Here is a 17,236-nt window from a genome sequence, read left to right on the forward strand (position 1 = left end):
GAATAACCCCCATTTTGGATCCCACACTTGTTATATTGCGCGTATATAGATATATCAAAGCACACATCTAGCCAACAACAATAATTTATGCATTCTTATTCCGAATCATGTCCAGTTTAAACTTGTATAGATATTGGGTCACGTGATGGATCGACATTCACCGCCTACGCGGTCACCATCAACTTTTTTTTACTGCCGGGGAATTGGAAGAATTTCAACAAGCAGCACAACACATTATGGCGCTCTCATCTCCTTCCGAGTCCGTTTCACGGGAATCTTCTGTGTCTTCAGATGCCTCTGACGGTGGAATTGAGGTAGACCAAACGGATTTGCAAACCCGTACACCAAAACGCCGACGCCTCTCAGAGTCCTCAACAGACTCTCACACCGCAGCGCCCGCCCCAGCACCACTGCCCTCTCTCTCACGAATTAAGAAAAAGTCCACGACAACCAAGGACAATTCAACGGCAAAGGATGATGAGAATCCTGTGCTTATTAAAGACGCGCTGGATATCGGGCTCAATGCCGAAGAGTCTTCGTTTAAAGCGCTGAAAGTGGCGCCCTGGTTAATTGGCTCATTGACGACCATGGCTGTTCGCAAGCCAACTGCTATTCAACGGGCTTGTATTCCAGAGGTTATGAAGGGCAGGGACTGTATTGGTGGTAGTCGGACGGGTTCCGGAAAGACGATTGCCTTTGCGGTACCGATGTTGCAGAAGTGGGCGGAGGATCCGTTTGGGATTTTTGGAGTGATTTTGACGCCGACTCGGTATGACTTCTAATTACCCAGATCACAGTTAAGGGAGAGGAAAAGAAGGGAGAATGCTAATTGTATGCCAGTGAGCTTGCGCTTCAGATTTTCGAGCAAATCAAGGCGATTTCCGCCCCGCAGAGCATGAAGCCGATTCTCGTCACTGGTGGCACAGACATGCGCTCGCAGGCCCTCGAGCTCGCGCGACGGCCTCATGTCGTTGTAGCCACCCCAGGTCGTCTGGCAGATCACATCAACACCTCGGGCGCAGACACAGTCGCTGGACTCAGACGGGTCCGTATGGTAGTTCTCGACGAAGCAGATCGCCTCCTCTCCCCCGGACCAGGAAGCATGCTCCCAGACGTCGAAACCTGTCTCTCCACTCTCCCGCCCTCCAGCGAACGCCAAACCCTCCTCTTCACAGCAACGCTCACCCCAGAAGTCCGCGCGCTGAAATCTATGCCCCAATCCAACGGAAAACCACCCATTTTCGTCACCGAAATCTCCTCCGAAACGAAAGATTCTATTCCACCTACCCTCAAACAAACATACGTCCAAGTCCCCCTCACTCACCGCGAAGCCTTCCTCCACGCCCTCCTGTCCACAGAATCAAACAGCTCAAAACCCACCATCGTTTTCACGAACACCACCAAAACCGCAGATCTCCTCGAGCGTCTCCTCCGCTCGCTAGACCACAGAGTCACATCCCTTCATTCTACATTACCACAGTCTGAGCGAAACTCGAACCTGGCCCGCTTCCGAGCAACGGCGGCCCGCGTCCTCGTTGCGACTGACGTCGCCTCGCGTGGTCTCGATATCCCGTCCGTTAGTTTGGTTGTCAATTTCGATGTCCCCAGGAACCCGGACGACTATGTGCACCGTGTTGGGCGTACCGCGCGTGCGGGGAGATCTGGTGAGGCGGTGACGCTTGTGGGGCAGCGCGATGTGCAGCTTGTTTTGGCGATTGAGGAGCGGGTGGGGAGACAAATGGTAGAGTATGAAGAGGAGGGTGTGAATCTTGAGACTCGGGTTGCGAAAGGGACGTTGTTGAAGGAGGTGGGGAGTGCAAAGAGGGAAGCCATGGTGGAGATTGATGAGGGAAGAGATATCTTGGGTAGGAAGAGGAATAAGTTGAAGAAGGTTAGGTAGTTCAGTTCAATGCTGTTTTTATTATTGTATAGAGATAAATAGTATACTTGGTTTGGTATACACTGGGTGTTTGTCCACCTCTCTTTTGAGCGAATAATAAATACCAAGGCTATTCCATGCTAACCATACAGGTAGGTATGTATATCAACACCACCAACCAATAATCTACATCAATACTCCAAAACACCCAAATCAAGCATCTAGATTACACCTGAAACTCCACGCCATAATCTCATACCCTTGCGCCTGTTTCGACACCCATATCTGTAGTCGTAGTCGCAGTCGTAGATGTACCAGTATTCGTTCCCATCAACTTAAGCAGTCCGTCAACGGCATCTCCATCGCCACGACCCTCGCCCTTCTGTGATGAAGAGGGTGATGTAGCCACAGTTGCGTCACCCGCCATGGGCTGATCATCGTCAAACCGGCCAGTTTGCACGGTCGAATTGTGCGTAGGGCTGCTCAGAAGCATCTGCGTCGGCGAGGCTGGCGCCCTGGTATCTGGATTTGCGTCCGTGTGCCGGGTAGCATTGTCTTGGGTGGGCGTTGCCTCCCCATCTTCGTCGTCGCCGATATGGACAATCTCTCGTTGTTCTTCCCGGGTTTGGTCTCGTCCAGGCGCACGTGGAGTGGAGAGCATTGGCTCATCATCATCATCCTCTTCATCCTCCTCGGCCTCGGCACCATACTTCTGCTCTAGATGTTTCTGGAGCTGTGATCCGGACCCAGATGCTGACGCTGAGAGTCGAGGATATTTTCGACTGTGTTCTTCTAGCTCTGATACCCTGCGGTCGAATTGTGGGTCTCGGACGTGGCGCATGGCGTCTTGGAGTCTACTACGAAGGAGGTTTGCTTTCTGTTGCTCGTTAGAATGCGGTATCTGCTGGAGGTATTGTTGTTCTGGGCATACCTCTTGTATAAATTGCTTGCGCGTTTCGGGGTCTGACGGGACGGTTTTTTGAGAGCTCGCTGGGCCGACTTCTGGTCCTTTTGGTGTTGACCGGGCTGGGTTTGTTTGGTATGGGGATTGTCGGCTGGATTTCGTTGTTTGTTCGGGGTCGTCCAGGTTCATCGCGTCGCATGTTGATGTCGATGTTGATTGGGGCTATTTCAGACAGTTAGATAGGTGCACGAAGAACAAACCCACAATCAAAAGGCAGCGAGTCTGGGACATGGATATCCCAACATCTGGCCTCAATTGTTTGGAAGATAGGAACGCACGCGGCTATCCAGGGACCGTACCGAAGCTTCATGTTGTGCTGGCCGTACCTCGACGCGCTGCCCTTGAACTGGCAGGTGCGATTCAGCATCCTCCGCGTCCACTTGGCCAATAGATCGTTTTTGGGCGACGAACGAAGGTGACGGGAGCAATTTCTTTGGTGACGGAGAGTTGAAGAGCGTTTGTTTGGCGGGTGACCGTGCCGGTGAGAGACACGCGTTGGCGCTCTTCTCGCTAAGGATTCGCCGGCCTTCCTTGAGAGGACTGGGGTTGAGTAATGACTGGGACATCGCGATGGAATTTCTGGAGGGTGCGAGGGTATTTTGGGATGCAAGATAGAGCGTGTATGGGGAGTATTGTTGGGAGGGACGCGGTAGAGGGATTTTATGGCAATTGTACGGGAAGTTATGGAGGGGGGAAAATAAAAGATGAACAACGTAATTTACGCAGTTGGAGGAGGAGGATTCCGTGCCACAAGTGAAGTGAGAAAGCTGGTGGTGAAGGAGAAGTCGAGGTAGACGCGTGGTGGAAAGTCCGCGCAGTGATTTGAAGCCATCCAGATACAGATACAGGTGGGTAATAGCGCGATCTCTCCCACGCGTCAACCACTCCACATTCAATGTTATCCAGGATAAATCAAGGGATTGGGTGCTCAAATATGTAAATGTTAATATTCTAAGCTCATTGTTTGTGTAATCTACGTACAACCCTTGCAGCGGTTTGGTATTTTATCCCCGACGCGTCTTGAGATCTATCTATATATCTGGGTCTTCCACGTGCCAACAGATAGTAGCTTACCAGTGTAGATACGTATGCTGAGGTGCTAAGATAGCATTGGCGCAGGTATACAATGTAGGTACAAAGCCAACGCGATGTCCACGAAACACTACATCGTGCACACTGATTCAATCAGACTTACCAAAAAAAATTTCCCACTCATAGCGCTCTACTACCAGTAGTGTGTCTGTTCTCAAGACTTGGTGATTGCATGACATCCGAACACGAAGAATGAAGAATGGAGCTCTCAACACGAGGAATGCACTAGATTCGAACAAACATAACATGCTTAACGAGTCATTGTCTTTCGACTCTTGCTTTTTCCTCAGACTTCCGCAGGGCCAGCCACAGACCACCCAAAGTCAAACACTCTGGAGGAAGCTTTCCCGCATTTCTTTTCCGTTTCGTCATCGCCTCAACTCTCCTCTCCTCTCCTCCATCACCTTTCTTCCATCGCCATCATCATTTGTACTGCTTAGACAATCTGGAATTGATGAAACACCCACCAGAGCCACCTGACACGAGTTCTCCGCCGAATGCCGACAGTTTTTGGGGTTGATATTCCGACTCCTGTTTGATTGCGTCATCATAAAACACCGCTCGAGAAAACCCCCGGGAAGCAACTTAACAGGCTTCTTTTGAACCTCATCCCTGTCTTGGTTACGCCGCTTGCTTGGTTGTACCGAACCGGATTCCCCCTTTGTTTTTACCATTTTGTTTGTGTTCATTGGTAACACCCACTTGTTCTCACGCGCCGCAATGCGACCGTCTCTTGCGTTCCTGGCAGTTGCCCTCGAGGCGACTGCTACCCTGGCGTCCAGTTTAACTCCGCCTGTACTGCCGCTAATCGTCCGAAACCCCTACCTGAGCACCTGGCTGGGGGATGCTCGGGACGTCCCTTGGTCCAAATGGCCAATCTTCTATACCGGAGAAGAGCTGGGCCTTTCCTTGATGGCCCAGGTTCCAAGTACCGGCACTGTTTATCCTCTGCTGGGCAAGCCCCATGAGTCTCTCCCGGAGTATGCTTCTTGAGCCCTGTCCAGGATCTCAGACACCTGACAACAACTAGATCGCAATATGAATTCCCTACCTATCTCGGAGCAAAATACGATGCGTCGACCACAAATCTAACCTACAGCATCAACACCCAAGCTACTTCTACTCCGCTCAACATCACCGTTTCGTTCCTGTCCCCGATAACCCCAACATCGACTCTGCGACAGTCGATTCCAGCGTCCTATGTTACGATCCATATTGAAGGTGAGGTGACGGTGAACGTCTACATGGATATTAATGGTCGCTGGGTCAGCGGAGACTCAGACAGCCAGATCACATGGCAGTATGAGACGGAACGGCCCTCTGTTGATGCCTCACCTAACCTCCAGAGATGGCGTCTACAACGCGAGACACAATTGCTTCTCTCTGAAATTCGTGATCAAGCGGAATGGGGCTCTATTCACTTTACGGGACCTGCTGTTCGTATCCTCCCAGCAACCCCTCGACATTGAGCTAACAGAACCAGGGCGTCCAATATCAGTCGGGAGCGGCCCCATCAGTTCGGCATACATTCGCTGCCCGAGGTTCCCTGACAAATGTAAACGATGCTGGCTTTAGGGAAATAGGGGATCGGGAGCCTGTTTTTGCCTTCTCCAAGTCCTTTGTGCCCTCCCGAAAATCGGGCGTGACGGCCGACAGCGTCACTTTCACTCTAGCACTCATTCAGGACACGGTCGTGCAATATGCCTCTTCACGCGGCCTGACCATGATGCGCCCTCTTTGGAAGTCCCGGTTTGATAGTGCCGAGTCATTATTGAATTACCACTACAACGATTTTGCCAATGCAGCATCTTTGGCTGCCAACTATTCTCTCCAGTTAGCTGATGATGCTTATGAGTCTGGTGCGCAAGATTACGTTGATATTGTAGCGCTTACTGCTCGACAAGTTATGGGTGCGACGACATTCTCTGGCACTCCAGATGACCCAATCTTATTCCTAAAGGAGATCTCTTCCAACGGGAACTTCCAGACCATCGACGTTATTTTTCCCGCCTTCCCATTCTTCTTATACACCAACCCCCGCTGGCTGGCCTATCTTTTGGAACCATTGATAGAGCACATGCTGAGCGGACAGTATCCTAACAAGTATGCCATGCATGACCTGGGAACACATTTCCCTAACGCCACGGGTCACCCTGACGGGAACGACGAGTACATGCCTGTTGAAGAGTGCGGCAACATACTCATCATGGGACTAGCCATTGTCAATTCGATGCTCTATGATAAGGATACGGCAGCGGCATCAATCTGGTCCACAGAAGGTGAAGCTCAAGTACTGTTGGAGGAGAATGCTGGCTACTTTCCCTTAAATGAGTTCCAGACTCTTTCAGGGATCGACAAGCAGGACGGAAAATGGGGAGGTGGCGCCTCCGGTCGTAGTCAAGCCGAAAAATGGATCCAGCGGAGCTATAATCTCTGGACACAATGGACCAGCTATTTGGTTGAGTACTCACTCGAACCTGCGAACCAGCGTAAGTCAACCCTCACTGTTCATTACAATGATAATTAAATCTCATACCTTATAGTATCCACAGATGACTTTGCTGGCTGGCTTGCGCTCCAAACGAACCTTGCACTGAAAGGTATCATTGGTATCCATGCCATGAGTAAACTTGCCGAGGTGGCAGGATACAAAGAGGATGTCCAATATTACAAGGTACGATCCCCCTCTTTCTAGTAAAGAAAGTGCCTTGCTAACAATTTGCTAGAACATCTCCGACACTTATATCGCAAAATGGGAAGAATTCGGTATGTCGCGGGACAACACTCACGCCAAACTCGCCTACAACTGGTACGGCTCTTGGACAACAATCTACAACCTCTATGCGGACGCCCAGCTGTGCTTCCACCTCGAGGGCACATCCCTCGATCCATCACCTTTCCACCACCCAGCTGACAAGGATCAAACGCCACTTCGCCCACCAAAAACGGCAATCGGCTTCGTGCCCCAACACATCTACACCAAACAATCCAACTGGTACAACAATGTGCGCCAAAAATACGGTCTCCCTCTTGATTCGCGCCATCTGTACACGAAAACGGACTGGGAGTTCTTTGCTGTCGCCGTTGCATCCAAGTCCGTCCGCTCGCAGATCCTTGAGTCCGTCGCAAAATGGGTCAACGAGACGTCGACGGATCTGCCTCTCACGGATCTACATAACACGGAGGACGATGGTGGATATCCCGGGCCAAATTTCTACGCTAGGCCGGTAACCGGTGGGCACTTTGCATTTTTGGCGTTGCAGAGAGCTTGCGGTGGAAATGCGATGGAAGGTTTGAGGTTTTTGGATGAGCACGGTGCTGGTGCTGGTGCTGATACCGATATGGGTTCCCCTGAGGACCCTGTTAGGGAGGACCTGTAAGGATCGGACTGCGTGTGTGGTCTTGCTATACTTGAACTCACTGATATATATATATATGCTGCCTTGCAGTGTATGTTATATGACTAGAGTAGCTGGTTAGTTACTCTTTGAAAGAGATCATGAAATGGCCTAGTTACTGCTGTTCTATATCTTTATTACCAGAAATATACTACGTAGTTAGTGGGACAAGAATATCTCCTGTACCCCAGATTGGCAGGATGCAGGGTTCCGTGGTTGTCTGGGGTAAGCTTGTACATCAGACCACTAATATCGTAATATGTAGTCCGATGCAGCCTCCAGCTTCTGCGATCTACTGAGCATCTACGGCTTAGATCTAATTGGTCTGTTTTGAATTTCACTTTCCTATTTTTGACATTCAAATCAAAGTACATGGGGGAGCCGATTTTTGTTTGAAAGAGACTTAAAACGGAATGGGTTATATCCTTCTCAGTCTCGCCTTTGCCACACTTTATTTGCGCGCTGATATTCCTGAAAGGAAAATCTGCCAACAACTGCTCTGCATCATTCTCTGATCGTGTTCCGAGTTTCCCGAAGTTCGTGTAAACGTGTGGACATTCGCGGGAAAATGGACGAGTTCATTTATTTGCCGCCAAGGCTGGGGAAGTTCTTCTCGTCGACGGTGACGGGGGCGGGGCGGTCGCTGCGAGGTCCGTTGCCACGGCCTCCACGGGCAGCACCACGGTCTCCGCGGCCACCACCACGGTCTCCACGACCAGCGCCACGACCACCACGACCACCACGGCCGCGGGGACCGCTGCCACCAGTGCGGGGAGCTTCGACGAAACGCATGTCGACATCGAGGTAGTTCTTCTCCTTGCGCTGCTTGGGGGCGCCCTTGTTACCCTTGTCATCCTTGCCCTGGATGTAGGCCTCTTCTTCGTCGCTGCGCTTGATTTCCTTAGCACCAGCCCACTTCTTATCGGCCTTGGAGCCCTCGTTGGCAGCACGGACGGGCTTGGCGGCCAGGTCTTCGCGGGCAGCCTTCTCGGCGAGGTAGTCGGCGAAAGACTTGGACTTGTCAGCGGCCTCCTCCTCCTCGGCGGGGGTCTTGGGCTCGTTCTCATCAGCCTTGGCGATGTTATCAGCGGCCCTCTCGTCGTCCCAGGTCTTTTCACCGTCCTGGTTACCCCAGCCCTGGTTCACCTGCTTGCGAGTGTCGCTATAAGCAAGACTGGTCAGCTACATGTGCAAAAACAGAACTCAACCATGGTCGCATAGCGCGAGAGCAAAACTTACGCCTGGCCGGTGCGGGACTGGCGGTCGCGTCGGGGACCGCGTCCACCACGGTTGCCCTGGTCGGCAGCTTCCTCGACGGGCTTGTCACGGTTGTTGCGGCTACCAGCGTTGCGGTCACGGAAAGCTATAAATGACGCAATTGAGATTAGTCGGACGCAACCGGAAACAATCATCGCAGTACGACTTAAGAGATAGAGCCACATACCGGCCTCGTTGCCAGTGGTACGTCCGCCACGAGGACGGGGAGCTTGTCCCTCGGGACGAGCAGGGGCTTCCTTGGGAGCATCGCGCTTGCCATGTCGGGCAACAGGCTTGTCCAGCGCCCTTGTGGGGGGCTCGGGCTCTCTGTTGGGGTCTAACTCGGGATCATTTCCTGCAAAGGCGAAATAGATATTAAGTTAGAACTGATAAGCCGCAATGACAGAGAATATGTAAGGAAGGACTCGAGATCCGTATCACACGACGATAGTCGAATAGACTAGGACTCGAGGGAAGCAACGTGAGGGGAAGGTAGAATTACCAAGAAGCTCGTAGAGGTTCTAGATGGGCAAGAACAGTTAGCATTTTCTCAGATTATTGATGAATTCGATTTCCTCGTCGCCACAGAAAGAAAAAGTGTGAGATTCAAGCAGGCAGAAGCTCCAAAACCCCCGCCAATCGAATCCTCTCAAGCCAAACCATCTCGCAAAGAATCCCAAAGAGCTAAGAAATCCCAGCTGACACCTATCAAGTACCCCCATAGAAAACGCCTCGAGCTGAACCTTCGACAAAATGCATATCGCAGCAACGTACCTTGGACCGGACGTCCGCCATGACGCCTGGATTTATGAGGGGCCTTCCGGGGGAAGGCTCGCTGTTATCGCGACAATTCGGTCCGGGAACGCGGTGGGCGAGGCACGGAGACGAGGCAGGCTGAACCTCGACGTCGGAAAAGTCGATGTCTCACGTCTCCTTTCGGGATGGGATGGGTGGTTATTGAGGGAAGGGGTGACAGGTTTGGAGACGACGTTCCTCGTTTGTGGTTGTACCGTACGAATCAGGTAAGGTGCGAATGGTTGCTAAGCGAAGTGGCAGGCGGCTATGCTGATTGGCCATAAGCTTCTAGGGCTTAGGGTATTGGCGTCACCGGACCTGCAGATAACATCATAGAATGACTTGAAGAACGTAACTCTAGCTGTCTGCCTATCATGACAATCAACCGAAGAGTCCGGAGTACTGCGGGTGAGATTGCCATCTTTACGTCACTATTTGGATACAGGACTTTTTATGGACTGTGCGCCCATCTTGTATACCGCTTTGAATGAAAAGAGCAAGTTGTACAACAATGATTAATTTAATGAACATACGTATAGTGAGAGCATAGGAGAAAAAATCATTGCATACAATAAGCCTTTCTGCAGTAAAGTAATTTCCTTGAGTGAAGAGTTGAGAGTACGTAAAGTCTGAATGCGCTGTGCAGCTCCTCAAGAGCAAGACCTACTCGGCCAAAATGAATAATAGCATATGAATAACTTCGTCTCCTGTGCCTTGAAATCCGACTATATAATCCGCCCATTTTCCATTTTCCATCTCCTATAGTTATGCTGAACAAGCAATAGGGAAAAAAATTAAATAAAAAAAAAACCAAACAGAAGCAAATGGTATCAACCACCTAACGCCGGCTAATGCTCCAAAATTCAACTTTTGTCTTATAGCCGTGGACCTGCGCCATGGACGAAGAAATGAGATAAAGAAAAAGAAAAGGAAAAAAGTCTGCTGTATCGGCAGGAAGTAACAAGAATGAAACAAACTATGTAGTAGAAAGATACCGCCGACGGGAACAGTTCGAAGGTCACTGACGTGCATTACTTTGCTCGTAGCTGAATGGGGTCTGGAAGTGCATGCTAGCACTCAATCCAAACGGGTCGGAATCTAGCATCGGTTCATAATTCCCCAAAATGGAGTTCGTATTGCCGTACGCGCCGTTAACCCCTTCCCCGCTAGAGGGGTGATTATAGGGGTTTAGGCCGTGGGTGTTCATGGCATGGGAGGCATTCGCGACTGAGCTAGCGTGATTAAACCCAGGTACGAAAGGGGAGGTTCCCACAGATGATTCGTGTTCATCGTCAATCATGTCCGCTTGTGCATCATATTCTTGTTCTAGCTGAGTGTTAATTCGGAATCCATAACGTCGGACGTTTGTTGGACAGTTCAACATACCTAATTGGTCATAATGTTTTTGAAATGGTGAAGGATAGTACGCCGAAGGGAGGCGCGGAGCCCGGGAGCCCATAACAGTTGACACGGCCGACTTCGGGTCGGTCGTATCTGGCTGGCCCACGCTCATGGGTGGAGAAGTTTGGCTGATATTCCTCGAGTGGGAAATCATCTGAGGCCGGGTGTGCTGGGCTTGAGCATCGGCACCAACAGGTGACATTGCTCCCTGGAAGCCGAATCCCGGAGACTTGGCGTGTGACGGCGACGAGACATGAGACGGAGGCGTAGCTTGGAATTGAGGGGACGGTATACCGAAACCTCCATCTCGCGACTGAGGGACGCTGAAAGGCTCTTTGGGAGCAAGGCCACTAGGATGCCTCTGCGCCGAGCTCCGGCTGATCGCAGCTTGCTGCAGTGACGGAGCCTTTGTAGCTATAGGACTCGGCTTCCCCGGGCCTGGGCCGTTGGGGGCACCAGTCTTCAGACGCAACTCTGCTTGGACATCAATTCCTAGGGTAGGTCAGCATATGTACAGATGTAGAAATAGTAGAACTAGTGAGTTTGCCGAACCTTTTTCAAGGAGAATGCGCTCGAGGAGAGAGTTCTTGTAACGCAGCATTAAGCACTCATCCGCAGCGGTGCGATGGTTCTGCTGCAGGGTCTGCAGGGAATCTTCATTTCGTTTAATGGTTGACTCGAGCTGGCGGATGTACTCTGTGCGACGCTCGCGGAACGCGGCCTGAGCCTGGCGATTGCGCTGCTTCCGCTCCTCAGAGGTCGCGTAAATCTGGGGGAGGTTAGTTTAAGCATTGGTAGGAAGGATGAGGTTGGAATAAGAATTGAGGCTTATGCAAAACAAATCAACGAGGGAGAAGATTGGGAGGGTGATAAGGATGATCAATGGGAATGATAAAAGATAAAAGGTGTGATGCGGGGCCCCGGGTGCAAGACTAAAAAAAATGTCGCAAACAGATAAGGCCAGCAAATGAGAACAGGAGTAGATAAGTAGCAGGAATGCGAGGAGATAAAGAGATAAACCAAGGGAGAGCCGTATAAAGGGACGTCAACTCCCAGATGGAGATGGTTCTTACGTACAGGTTTTCTTCCACCCTTTCGCTTTTGCGTCTGGGCGACGTCTTGCGTCAAGACCTCGATGCCCTCGGGATCGGGGGTCGAGACAGCTGAGCTGATCGAGCCCTCGTTTAGGGGCTCTGACTTAGGGGCGACGTGGTCCATGGCCATATCATTGTGGTTCGAGATGGAGGTCTCGACCATAGACACCATTTGACGCTAACAATGAGGGGGGATATCTCTTCCTGAAGCTCTGGCTGCGTTTTGCCCGTTTATCCCCCCTTTTGCCGACAAGAAACTTGGTAGAATCGCCAGAACTAACTGGGGGATGATGGCGTGACTGGTGTCTATTATAAATGAAAAAGCAGAAAAGAGGGGTATCCTTGAGCTCCAGACGGCGGGCGTGCGCGACAACAATAAAAACGAATAAAAAAAAAGGAATTTTTCCCCGCCGGGGTTAAACTGGATAATTCAGACGCAAGAAACGCGCGGCAGGCGGCAGAGAAAGGGACGTGCGAGAGACAGACTCAGAACCAGTAGACGAGGTGATGGTGACATAAAGAAAATTGGTGCTGAGGCAGTGATAACCAGAGGGCAGAGTGGGATGGAAGAGAGAGAGGGAGAGGAGTGGACGAGGCGGGAAGTTGTGAGGTAAAATTATTTCCTAAGCGCAACCCTTTAAGAGCAGCGAAGACTGAGAGAGCGACTGTCTGGGTGAAGAGAAAAGGAAAAGTTCGCCTTGTCCTCGTGGAGAATCCCAGACTCGCCTTTTCTTTCTTTTTTTTTTTTAAAGAGGGGTCGCCATGAATGCTATTTAATTAAAATCCAGGGATCTGCTCTACTTGATTTTCTCTTAACCGCTGGACTGGAAGGAAATTCAAGGGACCCGACGGTCGATGGTTTCTTCTTCTCTGGCTCTCAATAGTATTGGCTCTATATTGGCTCTCGGGTCTTGGTATTTTCTTCTCTCTCTTGTTGACGGGATCTGACTATGAACTCATTCTTCTGGAACCCGGCGGACGAGATGATCTGGCATTCCCCCTCCCACCACTACGGGCGAGCTAGGCGTGAGGGGACCTCGTAACGAAAGGTGCGAATTTGCGACAGGCCTGTCTCCTCGCTTCTTTTGCTCGGGGCACGGCAACCAAGATCCACTCCCACGACGAGGTCAGTCAGACTCAGACCACGAGTCCACGACCCAGCCGAAGATCCGCCCCAAGCCTAGAGAGGCGAAGCGCCGCCAGTGGTTCAAGTTGTGGCCACCAGTCGCCGAGTCGTTGTGAGTCGTGACTTCTGGTGGCCCGTCCGCCACCTTCGCCGATGCGATGTGTTTCCCCATCCGGGCAACGAGTGGAGAGACCGTGGACTGATGGTCGTGTCTGCCAACAAGTGTGATGGAACATTTGGAACGTGTGAAGAACAATGTCCCCTGTCTTCACCCTAGGCTTCCAAAGGAAGCTCTCAGGGTGCGAGATGATGCATCAACTGCGAATAATAAAAGGACCATTCCCGGATCTGAAGGGGGCGATCGGAGACAAGCCGCGGAGAAGTGGTCAGTCTTGCAGAGTTTTCTGTAACTGGCGATACCGGGAAACGACAACCCAATAACCCATCGGCCGTAAGGCCCCATCACCGTCCAATTCTCCTTTTTTAACCCTTTCTCAGCCCATTCTCCGGCTAAACCCACTCGCGTGTCACCTTCGACGAGGAGAGCTGACCCCCGATTGCCTCGTGGCAGAGAGCCCTCACCTTTGAGTCTTATACGTAGTTACCAAGTTCCTAGCTTACCATACTATGACACTGCAAGGTGTAAACAGAGGCGCCCGCCCCCTCCTTGCAACAGGCTAGAACAAGCAAACATGCAGCAAAACGAAAAGTAGACGCATCGCATTCAAATCCTGTTGGCTGATCGGCGAGGCCCGTCTGACTCTGGGGGAGAACCTTAGTCTCTTCTCCATTATCCGTATTGTTTCGTCGTCTAGGAGAGCTCCGATCAAACTAGCCTCCTCTCTGACACCGGCGAAATCCAACAAAAGCAATGTGCCATCACGCGGACAGCCTCAATAATACTACACGAGTCGGACAGTCGACATCATCGGCACCCCCATGTCATCGATAGTCTGTGCTCGCTGCCTAGCACGGATTAAGCCAGGACACTTGTCTCAATTCAAGCGAGTCATATCCATGCTTGACTGGGGCCAAAATAGACGGATTGATTATAGGGCCAATCTGGTCCATGCGATCGAGGATTACATTGCATTCGATTTATGGCCCAGATTCTTCCAGACCCTAAGTCGATATCCCAAGAACCTCATTACTTCCGTAAGGCGTCGTAGTCAAGTATTCATCGATAATTAAGTGAGTGAGGTAAGATATTTAAATTGAAGGCGACGCCAGAATGTCATTGCTTGCAACCGCGGCTGTCGGTGTCGGTTTTCCCCGCCAAATCCACAGCCGATTCACATGAAATAATGCTCTCGACACAATCAGTGTTCTCAACAAGCTCAAGCAGCTCAACACTCCTGTTATTCTTCTTTCCTCCCTAGCTAGCCTATTATTATCGTCAGCCTTGATTTTGTCTGTGCTTGTGATTCGTCGTTCGCGCGTTCAGCTCGCCGTTTCTTTTCCGTTCTCGCGTCATGGCGTCTTCATCTGCATCGCCTGCCACCGCGGGCGACTCACAACCGCCCCCTGAACAGACACCACAACAAACAAGTACAACGTCGCAGACCGAGAAAAAGATTTGGGAGTCCGAATCTACCCCTGTCTCTACAGAAACGCCAGGACCCGAGTCCGCACAGCAACAACCAAAGCAGTCGGCCAATGATGACTCGGACGATGAATCAGACTTTGACGAGTTGGACGGTGAGTTGCCTGAGAGAACATAATCAAATTGCCAACAATGTTCAATTCACAAATTTGAATAAATAACTAATAACATCATTCGTAGAGGTTCTCGATGACTTCAAACCAAAAGCCCAGGCAGAGACCCCCGCACCGCAACCCCCCACACCCGGTACCGCCGCATCGTCCGGGGCCCAAGACGTCGACGAGTTTGCGTTTATGAGCCAACTCGAAAAGGACATGGCGAAGATGATGGGACAAGCAGCCCAACAATCTGGCGCCCCGGACCCACAGGGCTTCGAAAGCACCATTGACCAGGGCGCAGACGCTTTCACAAAACAATTGGAGGACAGCGGGATCCCGCCGGGTGACTTCATCAAGCAGCTTTTAGCGGATGTGATGGCAGAGGAAAGGGGGGAGGAGAAGGGAAAGGAACAGGGGCAGGAGTCGTCGCCGTCTTCTGCCGGAGCCGCGGCGGCGGCAGCGGCGGCAGCAGCAGCAGCAACACCAACAACAGCATCAGGAAGTGAAGCCGGAGCGGGACCCGAGTCATTCAACGATGCAATCCAACAGACAATCAACCGGATGAAAGAATCAGGTGATAAGGCGACGGCCGCGGCATCGGAAGACAACACGGACGATCTTATCGCACAACTCCTTAAGGCCATGGAAGCAGGCGGTGGCGACGGGTCTGGCGGCGACGAGGGTGATATCACCAAGATTTTCATGGGGATGATGGAGCAACTGTCTAACAAGGACATGCTATACGAGCCGATGAAGGAACTCGACACGAAATTCGGACCCTGGATCCAAGACAACAAGGGTAAGGGGAAAGTTAGCGAGCCCGATATGGAACGCTACGAGAATCAAGCGGAGCTAGTGAGCCAGATTGTGAAGAAGTTTGAAGAACCGGGATATACGGATGAAGATCCGAAGTGTCGCGAGTACGTGTGGGAGAAAATGCAGGCTGTATGTTCCTACCTATCCAAAACGCTGGGAATCAATGCTAACAACCTTTTAGATGCAAGCGGCCGGTAACCCGCCAGACGAACTCGTCGCCAATCCTTGGATGGATGATCTCAAGGGTGGCGGTGTTCCTGACTGCCCGCAGCAATAATCTACCCAATTTATCTATATAATAATATCATACCCATCTCAAAACATCTGTCATGGCTTTGCGCTCTCCATTCATATGAAGCTTCTACTCCACCTGGGCTACCGCATCATATGATACTTTGATATTCAAGTTGATTTGGTTCCTGGCATCTTTGTACATATACATGCTGATACCCTTATTTCACTTCATCCCTGCTTGCGTGCGCTATTCTTTCTGGACGAAATCATTGACTTGGAAAATCGACATATGGACAGAGCGCAAGTATGTACTCAAACAATAGAATGCATCGAACAGATCCATATACCGTATCGCTAGTGATCGCTGAACGCCTCGTGTACGTACCCTTTCCCGAGCGCCGAGTATTCACAAAACAAAAAGTAGACAGAAAACACAATGTCAATGACACCTTAACCGGACATATCCATATCTTCAGGGGTATTGTGGTCTACCAGGTCCATAAAAATATCATCGTATTCCTCATCGCTGAATGACGAAGTTGTGTCATTTTGCTTCGGGACGTCCCCGCGTGGAGGGTGGTGCCCAGCACTTTCCATCCGCTCATGCAGCTCCATTTCCATGGCGCGCTCTTGCTCGAGATACTCATCTAAAGCTTGAATGTCTGCTTCATCTATTGGGAAATATGGTTAGTTATACCCACTCTGTGGGATCACTCAGAACGAAAGAGAGAAAAAGAACCTACCACCATCTAAACATTCCTCCTCCCCGTCGGTCTCTTCGATCCCCAGTCCAAACTTAGACTGGATCTCATCCGCTCTCATCCTCATGTCTTCAGCCCACTCCTTATGCTCTGCAATATCCTCGAGGTAGGCTAGCCGCTCTGCGCGCGCCTCGAACCGTCCACTTTCGCGCTCCTGCTTGACACGGTTGAGGAATGCGTTGCGCCGGACAGAGCGCGCGCGCGGGGAGGTTGATGATGTGAAGGTTCGTTTTGTGGAGTGGGAATTGAGGGGGTTAGATATTGTGGCTGCGTAGCGAGTCGCATATGTTGGGGCTGGGGTTGGCGAGGTGGTGGCGTTGGTATCAGCATTGGCATTGGCATTGGGGCTTCGTGAACGCGAAAAGATATTTACGGGTTCGGATTTATCGTGAGACGGCGACGGTGAGGGCGTAAATGCAAATATTGACGCGGGAGCTTGGAATTGTGGTTGGTTGCTTGGTGTAGTGGTTTTGAATGATGACGAGGATGCTCCGCGTGGGGAGAGCGGGGATGGACGAGCAGGTGTCCAGGGGTAGCTGAAGGGATTGGGGGCGTGTTGCTGCATTGGCGAGAGTGCAGCAAACATGGTGGTTTATTAGGATATTAAGCTGGCGTGCTCTGTCTTTCGTTGACTTGTATTGTAGGTATCGTGGCGTTGAGACTCGACTCGAAGTTCGCGGAAATAATGGGGCGAAATTCAATGAAATCACCAAAATAT

At 51.1% G+C, this 17,236-nt stretch overlaps 7 protein-coding genes across 7 annotated transcripts; 3 read left to right on the forward strand and 4 right to left on the reverse strand.

The window, feature by feature from the left end:
• Positions 1 to 236: 236 nt before the first annotated feature.
• Positions 237 to 1,900, forward strand: dbp8 (ATP-dependent RNA helicase DBP8; the record flags this gene model as incomplete). The annotated part of the gene is made up of 2 exons (XM_041702109.1): positions 237 to 769; positions 841 to 1,900. The coding sequence occupies 2 exons, from the start codon at positions 237 to 239 to the stop codon at positions 1,898 to 1,900; spliced, it is 1,593 nt and encodes a 530-aa protein (XP_041554927.1).
• A 232-nt stretch (positions 1,901 to 2,132) lies between these two features.
• APUU_30959A (uncharacterized protein) lies at positions 2,133 to 3,409 on the reverse strand (the record flags this gene model as incomplete). The annotated part of the gene is made up of 3 exons (XM_041702110.1): positions 2,133 to 2,756; positions 2,811 to 3,005; positions 3,143 to 3,409. 3 exons carry the CDS (start codon positions 3,407 to 3,409, stop codon positions 2,133 to 2,135), a joined length of 1,086 nt encoding a protein of 361 aa, XP_041554928.1.
• Positions 3,410 to 4,655: 1,246 nt separating this feature from the next.
• On the forward strand, positions 4,656 to 7,315 carry APUU_30960S (putative glutaminase; the record flags this gene model as incomplete). Its single annotated transcript, XM_041702111.1, has 5 exons — positions 4,656 to 4,915; positions 4,966 to 5,371; positions 5,419 to 6,424; positions 6,479 to 6,609; positions 6,662 to 7,315. 5 exons carry the CDS (start codon positions 4,656 to 4,658, stop codon positions 7,313 to 7,315), a joined length of 2,457 nt encoding a protein of 818 aa, XP_041554929.1.
• A 600-nt stretch (positions 7,316 to 7,915) lies between these two features.
• stm1 (putative telomere and ribosome associated protein Stm1) lies at positions 7,916 to 9,385 on the reverse strand (the record flags this gene model as incomplete). The annotated part of the gene is made up of 5 exons (XM_041702112.1): positions 7,916 to 8,495; positions 8,573 to 8,696; positions 8,778 to 8,945; positions 9,093 to 9,111; positions 9,365 to 9,385. The coding sequence occupies 5 exons, from the start codon at positions 9,383 to 9,385 to the stop codon at positions 7,916 to 7,918; spliced, it is 912 nt and encodes a 303-aa protein (XP_041554930.1).
• Positions 9,386 to 10,403: 1,018 nt separating this feature from the next.
• APUU_30962A (uncharacterized protein) lies at positions 10,404 to 12,052 on the reverse strand (the record flags this gene model as incomplete). The annotated part of the gene is made up of 4 exons (XM_041702113.1): positions 10,404 to 10,711; positions 10,772 to 11,278; positions 11,339 to 11,555; positions 11,864 to 12,052. 4 exons carry the CDS (start codon positions 12,050 to 12,052, stop codon positions 10,404 to 10,406), a joined length of 1,221 nt encoding a protein of 406 aa, XP_041554931.1.
• Positions 12,053 to 14,478: 2,426 nt separating this feature from the next.
• On the forward strand, positions 14,479 to 15,800 carry pex19 (putative peroxisomal membrane protein receptor Pex19; the record flags this gene model as incomplete). The annotated part of the gene is made up of 3 exons (XM_041702114.1): positions 14,479 to 14,704; positions 14,790 to 15,652; positions 15,705 to 15,800. 3 exons carry the CDS (start codon positions 14,479 to 14,481, stop codon positions 15,798 to 15,800), a joined length of 1,185 nt encoding a protein of 394 aa, XP_041554932.1.
• Positions 15,801 to 16,207: 407 nt separating this feature from the next.
• Positions 16,208 to 17,104, reverse strand: APUU_30964A (uncharacterized protein; the record flags this gene model as incomplete). The annotated part of the gene is made up of 2 exons (XM_041702115.1): positions 16,208 to 16,428; positions 16,501 to 17,104. 2 exons carry the CDS (start codon positions 17,102 to 17,104, stop codon positions 16,208 to 16,210), a joined length of 825 nt encoding a protein of 274 aa, XP_041554933.1.
• Between the last annotated feature and the right edge of the window lie 132 nt (positions 17,105 to 17,236).

This window comes from Aspergillus puulaauensis, chromosome 3 (assembly GCF_016861865.1).
Source record: "Aspergillus puulaauensis MK2 DNA, chromosome 3, nearly complete sequence".
NCBI lineage: Eukaryota > Fungi > Ascomycota > Eurotiomycetes > Eurotiales > Aspergillaceae > Aspergillus > Aspergillus puulaauensis.